The sequence below is a fragment of the Eptatretus burgeri genome, chromosome 7, assembly GCF_056783735.1.
Source record: "Eptatretus burgeri isolate ZD-2024b chromosome 7, Ebu_testis_v1, whole genome shotgun sequence".
Classification (NCBI taxonomy): Eukaryota; Metazoa; Chordata; class Myxini; order Myxiniformes; family Myxinidae; genus Eptatretus; species Eptatretus burgeri.
The window spans coordinates 14,113,790-14,131,289 of record NC_140967.1 but is presented as its reverse complement, the minus strand read 5'-3'; the positions used below and the strand labels follow the sequence as shown (position 1 = coordinate 14,131,289).

General features: G+C 39.3%; 1 protein-coding gene and 1 long non-coding RNA gene across 2 annotated transcripts in view; one reads left to right on the top strand and one right to left on the bottom strand.

Annotated features, from left to right (window-relative positions):
• Nucleotides 1-2,863, top strand: part of LOC147022713 (uncharacterized) — a 34,901-nt gene extending 32,038 nt beyond the window's left edge. Inside the window, exons 5-6 of the mRNA XM_085887145.1 lie at nucleotides 2,506-2,628; nucleotides 2,783-2,863. Coding sequence (XP_085743271.1) covers nucleotides 2,506-2,628; nucleotides 2,783-2,863 — 204 coding nt within the window. The remainder of the gene's footprint in view (nucleotides 1-2,505; nucleotides 2,629-2,782) is intronic.
• A 5,851-nt stretch (nucleotides 2,864-8,714) lies between these two features.
• Nucleotides 8,715-16,291, bottom strand: LOC147022712 (uncharacterized). Its single transcript, XR_015059880.1, has 3 exons — nucleotides 15,926-16,291; nucleotides 12,193-12,282; nucleotides 8,715-9,709 (listed from the first exon to the last, which is right to left on the bottom strand). It is a non-coding gene; the product is annotated as an uncharacterized LOC147022712 (long non-coding RNA).
• Nucleotides 16,292-17,500: the final 1,209 nt, after the last annotated feature.

Below are 17,500 nucleotides of genomic sequence, written 5' to 3'. Positions count from 1 at the left end.
ACAAGAGGAATGCAAGTGAGTACCCTCCAAAAAGGAACCTGAGGAAGGTAAAAGTTAGAGAATTAAACTCAGGCCTGATCTCCCAACAATCATTTTTGAAGAAACATGTCAGGAAGTGTAAAGCAGCGAAGATTGCATCATTTAAGATCACGCACGTACATTACTTGCAAAGAACAAGAAGCCTTTTGAAGACGGTGGGGCTAATTAAGGAAGGCAATCAGAGCCATCGCCCAAGACATATCGGGTGCTGTCGATGCAGTCTGGCACCCTGCCCTGCTCACCAACCTCTTTTCCGATGGTATTGTCAAAGAATACTCAATTCCTCTTGAACATTTGAGCCATTTAATACATAGCATGTAGAGAACTGGAGGAGATTCAATAACACAAGCAAGCAACATGCATCTATCCTCTGATTCTGCTGTACATGGACTTTTTCAGTTCTTTTCTAATATTCAGGGGTAAGGGGGGGGGCGTAAGATCATGAAACAATGTTTTGGTCATCCTCGAGACAGAATGAGGCCAAGACTGCAGCCCTTTGGGCTGGGGAACATTTATAGATCACACATGGCTCCTTGGTAGTGGTTATCCAGAGGTCATCTTGAATTCAAAGGGCTGGGCAACATTTACGATCTGGAGTTGATAAGAGTGCAAAAAGACATCTGGATGTCACTTAGACACACATTCCATTGAAGCTGGCTGACTCCTGCTTCCAGCCAGACTTTCAGACGCCAATATAATTGTTTATATATGAGAATCCTGAAGGTAAATAAAATACATATTTGAGTACATAGATGTAAAATACATGTTGTATTGTATTTCAATACATTTCCCATTAAAGGGTGATAACATATTGTTCCATATGCTCAAAACATTTACTTTTCAAGTTAATTATAAATCAAGTTTAATTGGCAACATTTTATCTTTTTATCATCCTTAAACCCATAATGCGAATTTTGGAAAAATTCGCATGTACAGTATAGAAAGCCATCTCCACTCATGGCTCGCAGACTTCCTCTCCTGTCACAGCCAAGGCGTGGCCCTTCATGGAGTTCTCGTAACCCCTCTTCCTTTCCAGTCTGGAGTTCCTCAAGGCAGTGTGCTGGGCCCTGTTCTTTTTATGGTTTTCATCAATGATCTTTATGACTCTGGAAAATCCTCTTTATCTCTTTGCTGATGACTCCACCCTCTGTCGTCCCACTTCTCATTACTCAGATCGGCATGCTGTAGCCTCTGAACTCTTTTCAGATTTGGATAAAGTCACAAGCTGGTCCATCACGTGGAACATGTCTTTCAGCCCTGACAAATCTCACACTCTTACTATGTCTCTCTGAAAGGACCATCTGGAACCCCCACCTACGTTCTCAACAATCCTCTTGAAGAAGTCCTTTCATTCTCGCTTCTGGGTTTCACTTTCTGCCATGATATTTCCAGGGAAAGCCACATTTCTAAGCTGGCCTCCAAAGCCAGTCGCCAACTGAGCATCCTCCATCATGCAAAGTCCTTCCTTGGCACATCTGAGCGCCTGACCACATACAAAACTTATGTCTGCAACCTGATGGAGTACTGCTCTCCCCTCTGGGCTGGTGCTCCCACTTCACTCCTTTTTGGCTTCACGTTGTGGAAATCAAGACTTTTAGGATCATTGGTATCTTGCGCGATGAGGCTGAGTCTTTGGGTGTCTTGCTTTCTCATCGCAGGCAGGTTGGTGGTCTTTCTGTCTTCTGCCATGTCCTATCCGGCCTCGTCCCCCCTGCTCTGGGTGCGATATGTTCCCCCTCTCCCCAATATTTCCGCAGGGTGCACAAGGTCCGCTGACAACCCCGTCCTGGGAAAAGTACCAAAATCAATAATCACTGCTCACCTTCACACTTTCATTCCTCTTTTTTCCAGCCTTGAGAACAAAGTCACACATTCTCTTCAAACCCACTCTTCCCTGCAGATCTTCAAAACAGCTGCTCACCACAATCTCTTGTCTTCCCCCATCAAAAACCATGATCTTTTAGACCACTGCGAATCCAACCCAAACCCACCTCGTTCAAATTCACTGCTTTCCTTCCTGAAAGTCCCTGTAGTGTCCATCTTATTTACCCTGTGTACCCTGCCCCATCCCTCTCCCTTCCACAGATCTCTTAAGGTATCTGTTCCCCACTGTTTTGTCCTTCTCTCCCCAGTTCCTCTTGTCTCCTGCTCCCCTTGTTGTATGTTCTGTGTGTAAGCTCTCATACGAACCTCGACATTGTATACAAAAAAAAAAAATCAATGCTAGCAGCTTCCAGACCGTTATTTCAAGACCAAAAAAACAGTCGGAAATTATGTCTGCCATGAAAGATGTTCAACGCTATGGAAACAGTTGCGAGGAGAACAGAAGCAATGCCGAAAAATGTAACCTGCATGTTAAAGCAAGAATTGATGTCGTTGTGAAATTTTCACCGTTCAAGGTGACACATCAACAGATGTGTGGGACACAGTTCCATTGTGCATTTTTGTCAGGGATGTTTTTTTTAGGATCGCAGTGTGAAAGAAGACATGCTGGTAGTTGTACCACTGACTGGCAATACATCTGGTGAAGATATTTTTCAGGCTTGGAAGCATTCATTACAAGAGAATGGTGCCCCTCTGCAGAAGCCAGTATCAATTACAACTGACAGTGCATCCGCAATGCTCAGAAAGAAGATTGGATTTCTTACCAAATGCCAAAACGCCCCTGATTTCTCTGATTATCCTAACTACCATGGCATCATCTATCTGCTGTCTTTGTGCACAAAAAATGCTTAATTTTCAGGATGTCATGAGTGTGATTGTGAAAATTGTCAACTCAATCTGTGGCAAGGCACTACAGCAGAGGCTACTCAATTCTCTATGATCGAAATGGATGCTCAATATGGAGATTTATCTTGCTTTCACAATTGCAATGGCCCAGCAAGGGAGATGCTTTGGAGCATTTGCAGGAACTCCTTCCAGAAACTAGAGAGTTCATTGAACACCTTACCCCACACAATGTTTAGGTATATAATTCAATCATACTAAAATACAGAATTCTGAGTCACAATTTTTGACCGCGATACATTCGGTCTTACTTATACAATCTCGACCAACCTTGAGGCGTTGACAGGAGGGTCACACGATGGAGGTTGCAGCGACTTCATTTGCCTCCTTCTGTAAGGTGGTTTCCCTCTTGGTCAAAATCTGTGTTAAGGTGTATAGATAGAGCACTTCCAACAACAAAAGTAACTAGAAGGACACTCAATAGAGCACATACCCCCACCACGCAATACCTGATCCAGTAGAACATACCGGGCCCAATACATTTTTGAAATATCCTATATATCATTTTTGACCTCATCTCTCAATGGTGAAGAATCGCTTAAAAATTAAAAAACTTCTTGTATCCAGATTTTCACCAAAATCTAATAAATTCTTCCTTGTCACACACCCAACCTGTCCACAAAGTTTCGTACAAATCCGTCGACAACGTTTTGAGATATAGTGCTCTATATCGGTCAATTAGTGTCACGTGCCCTCGATGCATACTTGCTTTAAACTTACCATATCCGGTGCTGCCAAGTTGAGCTGCCAGTTTAACTTTCCAGTTAAACTAATGTGCGGACCATGCTGGACCAATGAAGGAAAAGACAAAATGAGCTGGGTACATTTATAACAAGCAATTTATGACAGCAAGGTGAGGAAAATTATATGGCAATTTAAGAAGTGGTTTATTCACAAAATGTAGAGCATGGGAAATCAAGGAATTTGTGGGTGTGACAAAAGAAAATACAATTATTTATGAAAGAGACAAAGTACAGAGTTACTCCGATATACTTCTACAATCTCACTTATGTCACACAGAATACAGGTTCGAACAGTAAATGACATGTGGTTTGAACGTGGATGCAGCAGCATATCCTCATGACATCACTGTCCGGCCCGTGGTGTGTTTTCATGCGTGGCAGAGTTTGTGTGTGAAATAATGTGAAGTAAAAAAAGTGAAAGAAATGAAAGAATAAGGGGTTGAAGACCTATCAAGAAGCTGTACACAACACATCTTGTCCCATGTACCCACTAGACATATGGGAAGGGCTTACTAAATGAATATTAATGAGATAACTGTCTTAGGATTGCTATATGTTGGGTGCCATTGCCTCAGAGGTATACTGGCTTTGCAGAACCGCAACAATGTTTTTTTCTTTTATTTACCAAAAGGACCACCAAAACGTGATCTTTTACACCACTTTTTTAACACTACATTAGTTCTTCGCGTCTGTTGTTTATGTTCTTTATGACATCCTCAAAAACAGTAAGTTTCCTGTTTGGAACGATTTTCAATTCTGGTTGACTGCCAGACAGGCAGAGTGGAAAAATAATAATCTCACTCCTCTGCGCCTGTGTGACCGGGACTAATTCAGAGCCAAAGTACTGCTAAAATACAGGTTGGTTTTTCGATTCGTGTTACAATTCGTGTTGAAAATATAACATTCAATTGAAATCAAGTTGTTCCTCAATCATAAACTGACGTTTGAAGATGGATGGACGAACAGACAGACAGAAGTGAACCAATTGCTTAACCCCAATTTACACTTCGCTTGCACGAGTCATAAAACATTTTTTGTAATGGACAAATCAATACTACCAGATGCTCAGTGATCACCAAGGACCCTCTAATTTGGCATTTTTGCCTGGTTTGACTTCCAATCTCAGGACTTTTAACCTTGAAATCCAAGGCAAGGACAAAAGTCCGACACAATTTATTGGATCGATGAACACTCTCCGAAGCAAGCTGAAATTATGGAGAGCTCAAATCAGGAAGGGAGTTTTTCCTCTCTTTTTTGGCCTATGTTACAAACAGGAAAAACACGTGTATATCAACGAGGAAATCTATGGTGAACACATTGACAAATATTGACGAAGACTTCGAAAGATGATTTGATGAATTGAGATTCAGTCTGTGGAACTCATAGCCATTTACCTTCAGAACCATTTCACATACACCCATCGAAGTGAAAATGCAGCCAATATAGGAAATGTGGTGAAATGTGACAATACTGACCGAGAGATGGATATAATCCCCATCAGAATGATTTCCAACTGAAGTCCCGATCATGTGACAAGGTGTTTTGGACACTTGCGCAGAGAAAAAAATACCCCCTTTTTGACAGAAGCGTATCTTCGCATGAGTGCTATTTTCGGATCTACATATCTGTGTGAGACGGCGTTTTCTACAATGAAATTCATGAAGTCAAAGTACAGATCACCCTTTACTGATAATCATCATAATTGCATGAAGTTTGCTGTAATTCAGTATGGCACAGACTTTGACAAGCAAGCAGAGGATACTCCTTGTCAGGTTTCACACCAGAGGTGAGTATTCATCAATTTTATTTTAATGTACATCCTTTTCATGCAGAATTGTGTAATTCTCTTAAATGGGGTTTTTAAAGTACTATTTTGAGGCTATCTCAATGGATCGAGCACACTGAATTCATTGGAGCTAAAATTAATAACTTCCTTTACTCAGCAGTTTTCATTTTTCGCAGGTCCTGCATTGTTATCAAGTATGTACTTCTTGCAAAACTTTTTTTTTGTTTTTTTTTTACTACTCGTACACTTTTTGGACAATACCTGCAATGTTGTCATACTGTGTTCTAATTTTTTTGTATTCGATTTTGATTTTGTTGTACTGCACTCTTTACAGAGTGTTGGTGCTGCCAAAGCAGTTTATTGACAAGGGTTATACGGGGGGGGGGGGGGGGGTTGCCATTGCCTTCCCAGCATTGTTTGTCAATGTTCTGTCCTTATAAATGCTGAGCGTCAAGCAAGGAAGCAGCGCGTCCCATGAAAAAGAGTCTTTGATATGACATATTATTAAATAGGTGATTGATTCCAGGTATATGATTCAAGGTTTGTGCCAACATTTAATCATCATTCATGGTGTTTCAATCATATTGCTCAATCTTTCAAATTCTTTCATTTGCTGTGTTTGCCCCGACTTGCGAATTCATGGAACATGTCGCAAAGCAACTCCCACATCATGCTGCTTTGTCACACGACATTAAAAAAATAACATCACCTGTGTCAGGATGTGGGGTTTTTTAGGGACAGTTGAAGATACTGTCTTTTTAGTTGCTAAGCAAATAGAAGAATGCATTTTAAACTTGTGTTAAGTTGGAATATATCTCGCTTATGAGATGTGTTTGGCTTGCTGCGGTGTGTCATGTTGAGGACAGGGATAGGAAGGAAGATGTCGCCCGGCATATGGGTTTTTTTATTTTAAGTATTGTTACCCAAGGGACAGCAAAGGTTGAGGACCAATTATCGAGATGGAAGTTGAAATGTGGAGCTACATTCAATTCAAAATTTCCGACAGCATCCTTCACAACAAAGTCTTTATTTTTAGGTTACTCATTTCTCCAACGAGTCACCTAGAAATATCTTCTTTCCTGCTTGATTGCGACCAATTGGTGATTTACTTTCGTCTTCACCATTGCTCCAATATCTCTGATGTGCGAGAAGTTGTTCTTATTTTGGGTGTCAGAAGATTAAACGTATATCTTTTCAAAAATGGGTTAGCCTGTTTATTGAGGACTTTGACGATCGGTGTTGTATTTTTTATCATCTTCCTACTCTTACCTCCAACAAACTCAAGATGGAGTGAGCTTGTCTATATATATATATATATATATATATATATATATATATATATATATATATATATATATATATATATATATATATATATATATATATATATATATATATATATATATATATATATAGACAAGATATATATATATATATAAGCCTGGTGTTGGCGCAGTGGTTAGGGCAGCGGCTTGGGATCCAAAAGGTCCTGAGTTCAAGCCCCGTTCGGCCACTGAATTAATATACCAGGGGGTTGACTCAGCCTGTCATCCTTCCGAGGTCGGCGAAGTGAGTCCCAGTATACTGGGCCGGTGTATACCCCGGTTAAAATAGGTGTACCATATCCTTGTGTCGTAAGAGGCGACCAGGGTTGCGTCAGGAAGGGCATCCGGCGTAAAACATGTGCCAAATCACGATGCGGATCATACGGATGATCCGCTGTGGCGACCCCGAACGGGAGCAGCCAAAGGAAGAAGAAGATATATATATATATATATATATGTGTGTATATATGTATGTATATATGTATATATGTATATATATATGTATATATATATATATGTATATATATGTATATGTATATATATATATATATATATATATATATATATACATATATATATATATATATATATATATATATATATATACGTATGTATATATATATATATATATATATATATATATATATATATATATATATGTATGTATATATATATATATATATATATATATATATATATATATATATATATATATATATATATATATATATATATGTATATATATATATATATATATATATATATGTATATATATATATATATATATGTATATATATATATATATATGTATATATATATATATATATATATATATATATATATATATATATATATATATATATATATATATATATATATATATATATATATATATATATATATATATATGTATATATATATATATATATATATATATGTATATATATATATATATATATATATATATGTATGTATATATATATATATATATATATATATATATATATATATATATATATATATATATATATATATATATATATATATATATATATATATATATATATATATATATATATATATATATATATATAGATGAACGAGTAATTAAGAAGAAGAGTTGAATAGACACCAATCAACAAAGTCAATTCTGATTGGACTTTCTCCACCGATGCATCAACACCTTACAACGATGAGAGGAGACTGTTCAGTATTCAGCTCTCCAATTGCAGGTTGCAGAGTCAGAGGCGGAGCCGCGAAGGCTGTTGTAGAATCTTCTTCATCACCATCTGTGATAAGATTTACTCTTTGTATTTATATTGTTCTTGTCAACTCTTCCCTTACCCTTCCATCCCACATGACACAATTGGTGCAACTGCTTCAAGCAGGTGCAGAATGGGCTGGAGACGATGGTGATGACCCCTTAGTTTTGCACTGAATTTAGTTGTGAATCAGGTATTATTGCAGACTATCGCTGCTTGCAACTGAGAATACAAATTTAAAGGTTCCCATCGTCGTTTTTAATTATATAATAATACCATTCCTTTCACACCAGAAAGGTGCGGAGGGCTGCCGATGTTGTTTCATTGGCAAGGAGTGGAGTCGAACCCACCTGGTGTTAATTCAAAGGCAATCAGGGGCTCAAACTCTGGACCCTTTGGTCCCAAGTCAGTCACCTTGACCACTAAGCCAACACTTGGCTTTATTTGGTAGTTTTTACAAGGCTTTAATGAAGATCATAAAATGTTATGACCAACTCCATTAGTTATCGAGAAGAAGAAAAGGGTTGCTTCAAAGCATAAGAGAGGAAGACTTGTGGAGGTCATGCCTTGATTGAGATACTTTTGAGTTGAGATACTCTTGCAGTGTTGTTCCCCACATGGCATAACTCGGTGTGTCGTCAGAAATGCACCCTCGGGGCAGAAGCCAATATCGGTGTTAAAAGTAAACTCAGATGTCGCCCATGACCTCTTTTGAAAATACAGTTATAACCTCAACTTGAACAGCCCATTCAAAACCAGAAGTACTCAATCCACTGTATATTTTATTCCAATTTCCAAAAAAATCTGTAAAATTATGCAATACGGCATCATAACTGGAATGAAGTTGAAATGTCACATTCAGTGTTCCTGTCTCCCCCACGGTATTAAGGGACTCATGTGCGAGTGGAACTACATTGAGAGATTTAAAAAATATATCTGTGAAGAGATGTGATTTATTTTAATTCTTGTAATGTCGGAACTTGAATCAGAATCTCCAAAAAGAAGTCGAGAACATTTACGAACAACTTTGAATATGAGTGGGAAGAATAGTTTATCGTTACAAGCTCCAATGGACAGTGTGTGTTCTTAATTTGTCCTGGACCTGCAAATGTGGCGAAGAGATGCAACATAGAACGATATTTTAGCACACACTACAAGAGGAATGCAAGTGAGTACCCTCCATAAAGGAACCTGAGGAAGGTAAAAGTTAGAGAATTAAACTCAGGCCTGATCTCCCAACAATCTTTTTTGAAGCAACATGTCAGGAAGTGTAAAGCAGCCATGATTGCATCATTTAAGATCACGCACGTACATTACTTGCAAAGAACAAGAAGCCTTTTGAAGACGGTGGGGGTAATTTAGGAAGGTAATCAGAGCCATCGCCAAAGACATATCGGGTGCTGTCGATACAGTCTGGCACCCTGCCCTGCTCAACAAACTCTCTTCCGATGGTATTGTCAAAGAATACTCAATTCCTCTTGTACATTTGAGCCATTTCATACATATGCATGAAGAGAAGTAGAGGAGATTCAATAAACAAGCAAGCAACATGCATTTATCCTCTGATTCTGCTGTACATGGACTTTTTCAGTTCTTATAAAATATTCATAGGTAAGGGGGGGGGGGCGTAAGATCATGAAACAATGTTTTGGTCATCCTCGAGACAGAATGAGGCCAAGACTGCAGCCCTTTGGGCTGGGGAACATTTGAAGATCACACATGGCTCCTTGGTCGTGGTTATCCAGAGGTCAGCTTGAATTCAAAGGGCTGGGGAACATTTCGATCTGGAGTTGATTAGAGTGCAAAAAGACATCTGGACGTCACTTAGACACACTTTCCATTGAAGCAAGCTGACTCCTGCTTCCAACCAGACTTTCAGACCCCAATATAATTGTTTATATATGAGAATCCCTCAGGTAAATAAAATACATATTTGAGTACATAGATGTAAAATACATGTTGTATTGTATTTCAATACATTTCCCATTAAAGGGTGATAACATATTGTTCCACATGCTAAAAACATTCACTTTTTCAAGTTAATTATAAATCAAGTTTAATTGGCAACATTTTATCTTTTTATCATCCTTAAACCCGTAATGCGAATTTTGGAAAAATTAGCATGTACAGTATCGAAAGCCATCTCCACTCATGGCTCGCAGACTTCCTCTCCTGTCACAGCCAATGCGTGGACTTAATGGAGTTCTCTCATCCCCTCTTCCTTTCCAGTCTGGAGTTCCTCAAGGCAGTGTTCTGGGCCCTGTTCTTTTTATGGTTTTCATCAATGATCTCTATGACTCTGGAAAATCCTCTTTACCTCTTTGCTGATGACTCCACCGTCTGTTGTCCCACTTCTCATAACTCAGATCGGCAAGCTGTAGCCTCTGAACTCTTTACAGATTTGGATAAAGTCACAAGCTGGTCCATCACGTGGAACATGTCTTTCAGCCCTGACAAATCTCACACTCTTACTATGTCTCTCTGAAAGGACCATCTGGAACCCCCACCTATGTTCTCAACAATCCTCTTGATGAAGTCCTTTCATTCAAGCTTCTGGGTTTCACTTTCTGCCATGTCATTTCCTGGGAAAGCCACATTTCTAAGCTGCGCTCCAAAGCCAGTCGCCAACTGAGCATCCTCCATCATGCAAAGTCCTTCCTTGGCACACCTGAGTGCCAGACCACATACAAAACTTTTGTCCGCAGCCTAATGGAGTACTGCTCTCCCCTCTGGGGTGGTACTCCCACTTCACTCCTTTTTGGCTTCACGTTGTGGAAATCAAGACTTTTAGGATCATTGATATCTTGCGCGATGAGGCTGAGTCTTTGGGTGTCTTGATTTCTCATTGCAGGCAGGTTGGTGGTCTTTCTGTCTTCTGCCATGACCTATCCGGCCTCGTCCCCCCTGCTCTGGGTGCGATATGTCCCCCCTCTCCCCAATATTTCCGCAGGGTGCACAAGGTCCGCTGACAACCCCGTCCTGGGAAAACTACCAAAATCAATAATCACTGCTCGCCTTCACACTTTCATTCCTCTTTTTTCCAGCCTTGAGAACAAAGTCGCACATTCTCTTCAAACCCACTCTTCACTGCAGATCTTCAAAACAGCTGTTCACCACAATCTCTTGTCTTCCCCCATCAAAAACCATGATCTTTTCGACCATTGCGAATCCAACCCAAACCCACCTCGTTCAAATTCACTGCTTTCCTTCCTGAAAGTCCCTGTAGTGTCCATCTTATTTACCCTGTGTACCCTGCCCCATCCCTCTCCCTTCCACAGATCTCTTAACGTATCTGTTCCCAACTGTTTTGTCCTTTTCTCCCCAGTTCCTCTTGTCTCCTGCTCCCCTTGTTGTATGTTCTGTGTGTAAGCTCTCATACGAACCTCGACATTGCATTCAAAAAATAAAAATCAATGCTTGCAGCTTCCAGACCATTATTTCAAGACCAAAAAAACAGTCGGAAATTATGTCTGCCATGAAAGATGTTCAACGCTATGGAAACAGTTGTGAGGAGAACAGAAGCAATGCCGAAAAATGTAACCTGCATGTTAAAGCAAGAATTGATGTCGTTGTGAAATTTTCACCGTTCAAGGTGACACATCAACAGATGTGTGGGACACGGTTCCATTGTGCATTTTTGTCAGGGATGTTTTTTTTAGAATCGCAGTGTGAAAGAAGACATGCTGGTAGTTGTACCACTGACTGGCAATACATCTGGGGAAGATATTTTTCAGGCTTGGAAGCATTCATTACAAGAGAATGGTGCCCCTCTGCAGAAGCCAGTATCAATTACAACTGACAGTGCACCCGCAATGCTCAGAAAGAAGATTGGATTTCTGACCAAATGCCAAAACGCCCCTGATTTCTCTGATTATCCTAACTACCATGGCATCATCTATCTGCTGTCTTTGTGCACAAAAAATGCTTAATTTTCAGGATGTCATAAGTGTGATTGCGAAAATTGTCAACTCAATCTGTGGCAAGGCACGACAACAGAGGCTACTCAATTCTCTCCGATCGAAATGGATGCTCAATATGGAGATTTATCTTGCATTCACAATTGCGATGGCCCAGCAAGGGAGATGCTTTGGAGCATTTGCAGGAACTCCTTCCAGAAACTAGAGAGTTCATAGAACACCTTACCCCACACAATGTTGAGGTATATAATTCAATCATACTAAAATACAGAATTCTGAGTCACAATTTTTGACCGCGATACATTCGGTCTAACTTATACAATCTCGACCAACCTTGAGGCATTGACAGGAGGGTCACACGATGGAGGTTGCAGCGACTTCATTTGCCTCCTTCTGTAAGGTGGTTTCCCTCTTGGTCAAAATCTGTGTTAAGGTGTATAGAGAGAGCACTTCCAACAACAAAAGTAACTAGAAGGACACTCAATAGAGCACATACCCCCACCACGCAATACCTGATCCAGTAGAACATACCGGGCCCAATACATTTTTGAAATATCCTATATATCATTTTTGACCTCATCTCTCAATGGTGAAGAATCGCTTAAAAATTAAAAAACTTCTTGTATCCAGATTTTCACCAAAATCTAATAAATTCTTCCTTGTCACACACCCAACCTGTCCACAAAGTTTCGTCCAAATCCGTCGACAACGTTTTGAGATATAGTGCTCTATATCGGTCAATTAGTGTCACGTGCCCTCGATGCATACTTGCTTTAAACTTACCATATTCGATGCTGCCAAGTTAAGCTGCCAGTTTAACTTTCCAGTTAAACTAATGTGCGGACCATGCTGGACCAATGAAGGAAAAGACAAAATGAGCTGGGTACAGTTATTACAAGCAATTTATGACAGCAAGGTGAGGAAAATTATATGGCAATTTAAGAAGTGGTTTCTTCACAAAATGTAGAGCATGGGAAATCAAGGAATTTGTGGGTGTGACAAAAGAAAATACAATTATTTATGAAAGAGACAAAGTACAGAGTTACTCCGATATACTTCTACAATCTCACTTATGCCACACAGAATACAGGTTCGAACAGGAAATGACATGTGGTTTGAACGTGGATGCAGCAGCATATCCTCATGACTTCACTGTCCGGCCCGTGGTGTGTTTGCATGCGTGGCAGAGTTTGTGTGTGAAATAATGTGAAGTAAAAAAAGTGAAAGAAATGAAAGAATAAGGGGTTGAAGACCTATCAAGAAGCTGTACACAACACATCTTGTCCCATGTACCCACTAGACATATGGGAAGGGCTTACTAAACGAATATTAATGAGATAATTGTCTTAGAATTGCTATATGTTGGGTGCCATTGCCTCAGAGGTGTACTGGCTTTGCAGAACAGCAACAATGTTTTTTTGTTTTATTTACCAAAAGGACCACCAAAACGTGATCTTTTACACCACTTTTTTAACACTACATTAGTTCTTCGCGTCTGTTGTTTATGTTCTTTATGACATCCTCAAAAACAGTAAGTTTCCTGTTTGGAACGATTTTCAATTCTGGTTGACTGCCAGACAGGCAGAGTAGAAAAATAATTATCTCACTCCTCTGCGCCTGTGTGACCGGGACTAATTCAGAGCCAAAGTACTGCTAAAATACAGGTTGGTTTTTCGATTCGTGTTACAATTCGTGTTGAAAATATAACATTCAATTGAAATCAAGTTGTTCCTCAATCATAATCTGACGTTTGTAGATGGATGTACGAACAGACAGACAGAAGTGAACCAATTGCTTCACCCCAATTTACACTTCGCTTGCACGGTCATAAAACATTTTTTGTAATGGACAAATCAATACTACCAGATGCTCAGTGATCACCAAGGACCCTCCGATTTGGCATTTTTGACTGGTTTGACTTCCAATCTCAGGACTTTTAACCTTGAAATCCAAGGCAAGGACAAAAGTCCGACACAATTTATTGGATCGATGAACACTCTCCGAAGCAAGCTGAAATTATGGAGAGCTCAAATCAGGAAGGGAGTTTTTCCTCTCTTTTTTGGCCTATGTTACAAACAGGAATAACACGTGTATATCAACGAGGAAATCTATGGTGAACACATTGACAAATATTGACGAAGACTTCGAAAGATGATTTGATGAATTGAGATTCAGTCTGTGGAACTCATAGCCATTTACCTTCAGAACCATTTCACATACACCCATTGAAGTGAAAATGCAGCCAATATAGGAAATGTGGTGAAATGTGACAATACTGACCGAGAGATGGATATAATCCCCTTCAGAATGATTTCCAACTGAAGTCCCGATCATGTGACAAGGTGTTTTGGACACTTGCGCAGAGAAAAAAAATACCCCCTTTGAAAGAAGCGTATCTTCGCATGAGTGCTATTTTCGGATCTACAAATCTGTGTGAGACGGCGTTTTCTACAATGAAATTCATGAAGTCAAAGTACAGATCACCCTTTACTGATGCTCATAATTGCATGAAGTTTGCTGTAATTCAGTATGGCACAGACTTTGACAAGCTAGCAGAGGATACTCCTTGTCAGGTTTCACACCAGAGGTGAGTATTCATCAATTTTATTTTAATGTACATCCTTCTTATGCAGAATTGTGTAATTCTCTTAAATGGGGTTTTTAAAGTGCTATTTTCAGGCTATCTCAATGGATTGAGCAACTGAATTCATTGGAGCTAAAATTAATAACTTCCTTTACTCAGCAGTTTTCATTTTTCGCAGGTCCTGCATTGTTATCAAGTATGTACTTCTTGCAAAACTTTTTTTTTTTTTTTTTTTTTACTACTCGTGCACTTTTTGGACAATACCTGCAATGTTGTCATACTGTGTTCTAATTTTTTTGTATTCGATTTTGATTTTGTTGTACTGCACTCTTTACAGAGTGTTGGTGCTGCCAAAGCAGTTTATTGACAAGGGTTATACGGGGGGTGGGGGGTTGCCATTGCCTTCCCAGCATTGTTTGTCAATGTTCTGTCCTTATAAATGCTGAGCGTCAAGCAAGGAAGCAGCGCGTCCCATGAAAAAAAGTCTTTGATATGACATATTATTAAATCGGTGATTGATTCCAGGTATATGATTCAAGGTTTGTGCCAACATTTAATCATCATTCATGGTGTTTAAATCATATTGCTCAATCTTTCAAATTCTTTCATTTACTGTGTTTGCCCCGACTTGCGAATTCATGGAACACGTCGCAAAGCAACTCCCACATCATGCTGCTTTGTCACACGACATTAAAAAAATAACATCACCTGTGTCAGGATGTGGGGTTTTTTACGGACAGTTGAAGATACTGTCTTTTTAGTTGCTAAGCAAATAGAAGAGTGCATTTTAAACCTGCGTTAAGTTGGAATATATCTCGCTTACGAGATGTGTTTTGTGTTTGGCTTGCTGTGGTGTGTCATGTTGAGGACAGGGATAGGAAGGAAGATGTCGCCCGGCAGATGGGTTTTTTATTTTAAGTATTGTTACCCAAGGGACAGCAAAGGTTGAGGACCAATTATATATGTCTATACATATATATATATATATATATATATATATATATATATATATATATATATATATATATATATATCTATACATATACATATATGTATACATATATATATATATACATATATACATACACACACATATATATATATATATATATATATATATATATATATATATATAGATACATACATATATACATACATATATACATATACATATACATATACATGTACATAGTGGCCTGGAAGTCGCTTTGCTGCTGCAAACCTCCATAAACATGACACTAGATGTCAAAGAGGACTTGACGGCAATTTCAGTGGTGCAAGCAAGGAGAATGATGGAGCGCATCCAGATTCAACGATTGATTAATTATTATAAGTACTGCACAATATAACCATTGTATTAAAATAGTTTAACAAGAATGCTTTTAATGGGGAGAGGGTAAAGTGACTTTTGGGCCACCCTGGATATATTCCACAGCTAATTTTAGAAGAAGGTTTGAATAATCCCACATTTGTCAAGCTCACCTTCAAAGATCCTCTCTCTGCCACTCACCGACCCCTGCTTATGCCTCGAGGGTGCATTTCTGACGACACACCCAGTTCTGCCATGTGGGTAACAACACTGCAAGAGCAGCACACATCTCAACTCAAAAGTATCTCAATCAAGGCGTGAATTCTACAAGTCTTCCTCTTTTATGCTTTGAAGCAACCCTTTTCTTCTTCTTCTCGATAACTAATAGAGTTGGTCATAACATTTTATGATCTTAATTAAAGCCTTGTAAAAACTACCAATGTAAGCCTTGTGGTCAAGGTGACTGACTTGGGACCTCAGGGTCCAGAGTTTGAGCCCCTGACGGACGTTGAATTAACACCAGGTGGGGTCGACTCTACTCCTTGCCAATGAAACTACATCGGCAGCCCAAAGCACCTTTCTGGTGTGAAAGGAATGGTATTATTGTATTATTAAAAACTACCAGGGAAACCTTTAAATTTGTATTCTCAGTTGCAAGTCGCTATAGTCTGCAATAATACCTGATTCACACCTCAATTCAGTGCCAAACTAAGGGGTCATCACCATCGTCTCCATCCCATTCTGCACCTGCTTGAAGCAGTTGCACCAATTGTGCCATGTGGGATGGAAGGGTAAGGGAAGAGTTGACAAGGCCAACCTATGTAGAAAGAGTAAATCACATCACAGATCGTGATGAAGAAGATTCTACAACAGCCTTCGCAGCTCAGTGGTGACAACCTCCAATTGGAGAGCTGAATACTGAACAGGCTCCTCTCATCGTTGTGAGTTGTTGATGCATCAGGAGTTACCGAAGTCACCTAACACCTTCGGTACCATCACCTGGTACCGAAGGAGTTTGGTTTTTGTCTCAGATCCTTGGTCAGCGTCTGTCTCGCATCTGTAGAGCAAGACTGGAAGCACCAAGGACTTACAGACTCAGACTCTTGTCTTCATGCATAGGTAACAACGCTGCCATACCCTGTGGTCAAGTGAATCCACGACTCCCCAGGCTCAACATTGATGTATATCGACCTCCAGCTCACAACGTGTAGATATAATGAATATCACTGCCAAGGTATGTGAATACAAAGCTGTGTGAGTCAAGAGAGGAAATGTGTTGCTGAAGAATGGGCTGCGAATGTGGTTTAACTCCAGTGAACTCCAGTAAGCTCCATTGAACTTTTGTTTAACTCCAGTGAAATTCAAGTCCGTGGGTCATTTCCATGATGGTGTAAAAAGCGAGCTGCCAGGCAGCAAAATGTCATCACACTTCCTTTCAAGCAACCTCAACGCCGGTCCCTTGAGGGGAGATCCTTGAGTCCAGTTGTAGAGTTGGACAAAATGATTGGTTAGAAACCAGATTTTTTTTTTAAACACACTTACTGTACACTACTGCTTCCATTGGTGGGACAAGTACAGTGGTGAGAAAACGTTAATGAACACTTTATAATTTTCTGTATTTCTGCATAAATTTGCTGTAAAATGTGATCAGATCTTCATCTAAGTCTGAATAATCGATAAAGAGAACCTGATGAAACAAATAGCACACAAAATAAAATCTAATTTTTCAACTATTTACTGAGGAAAAT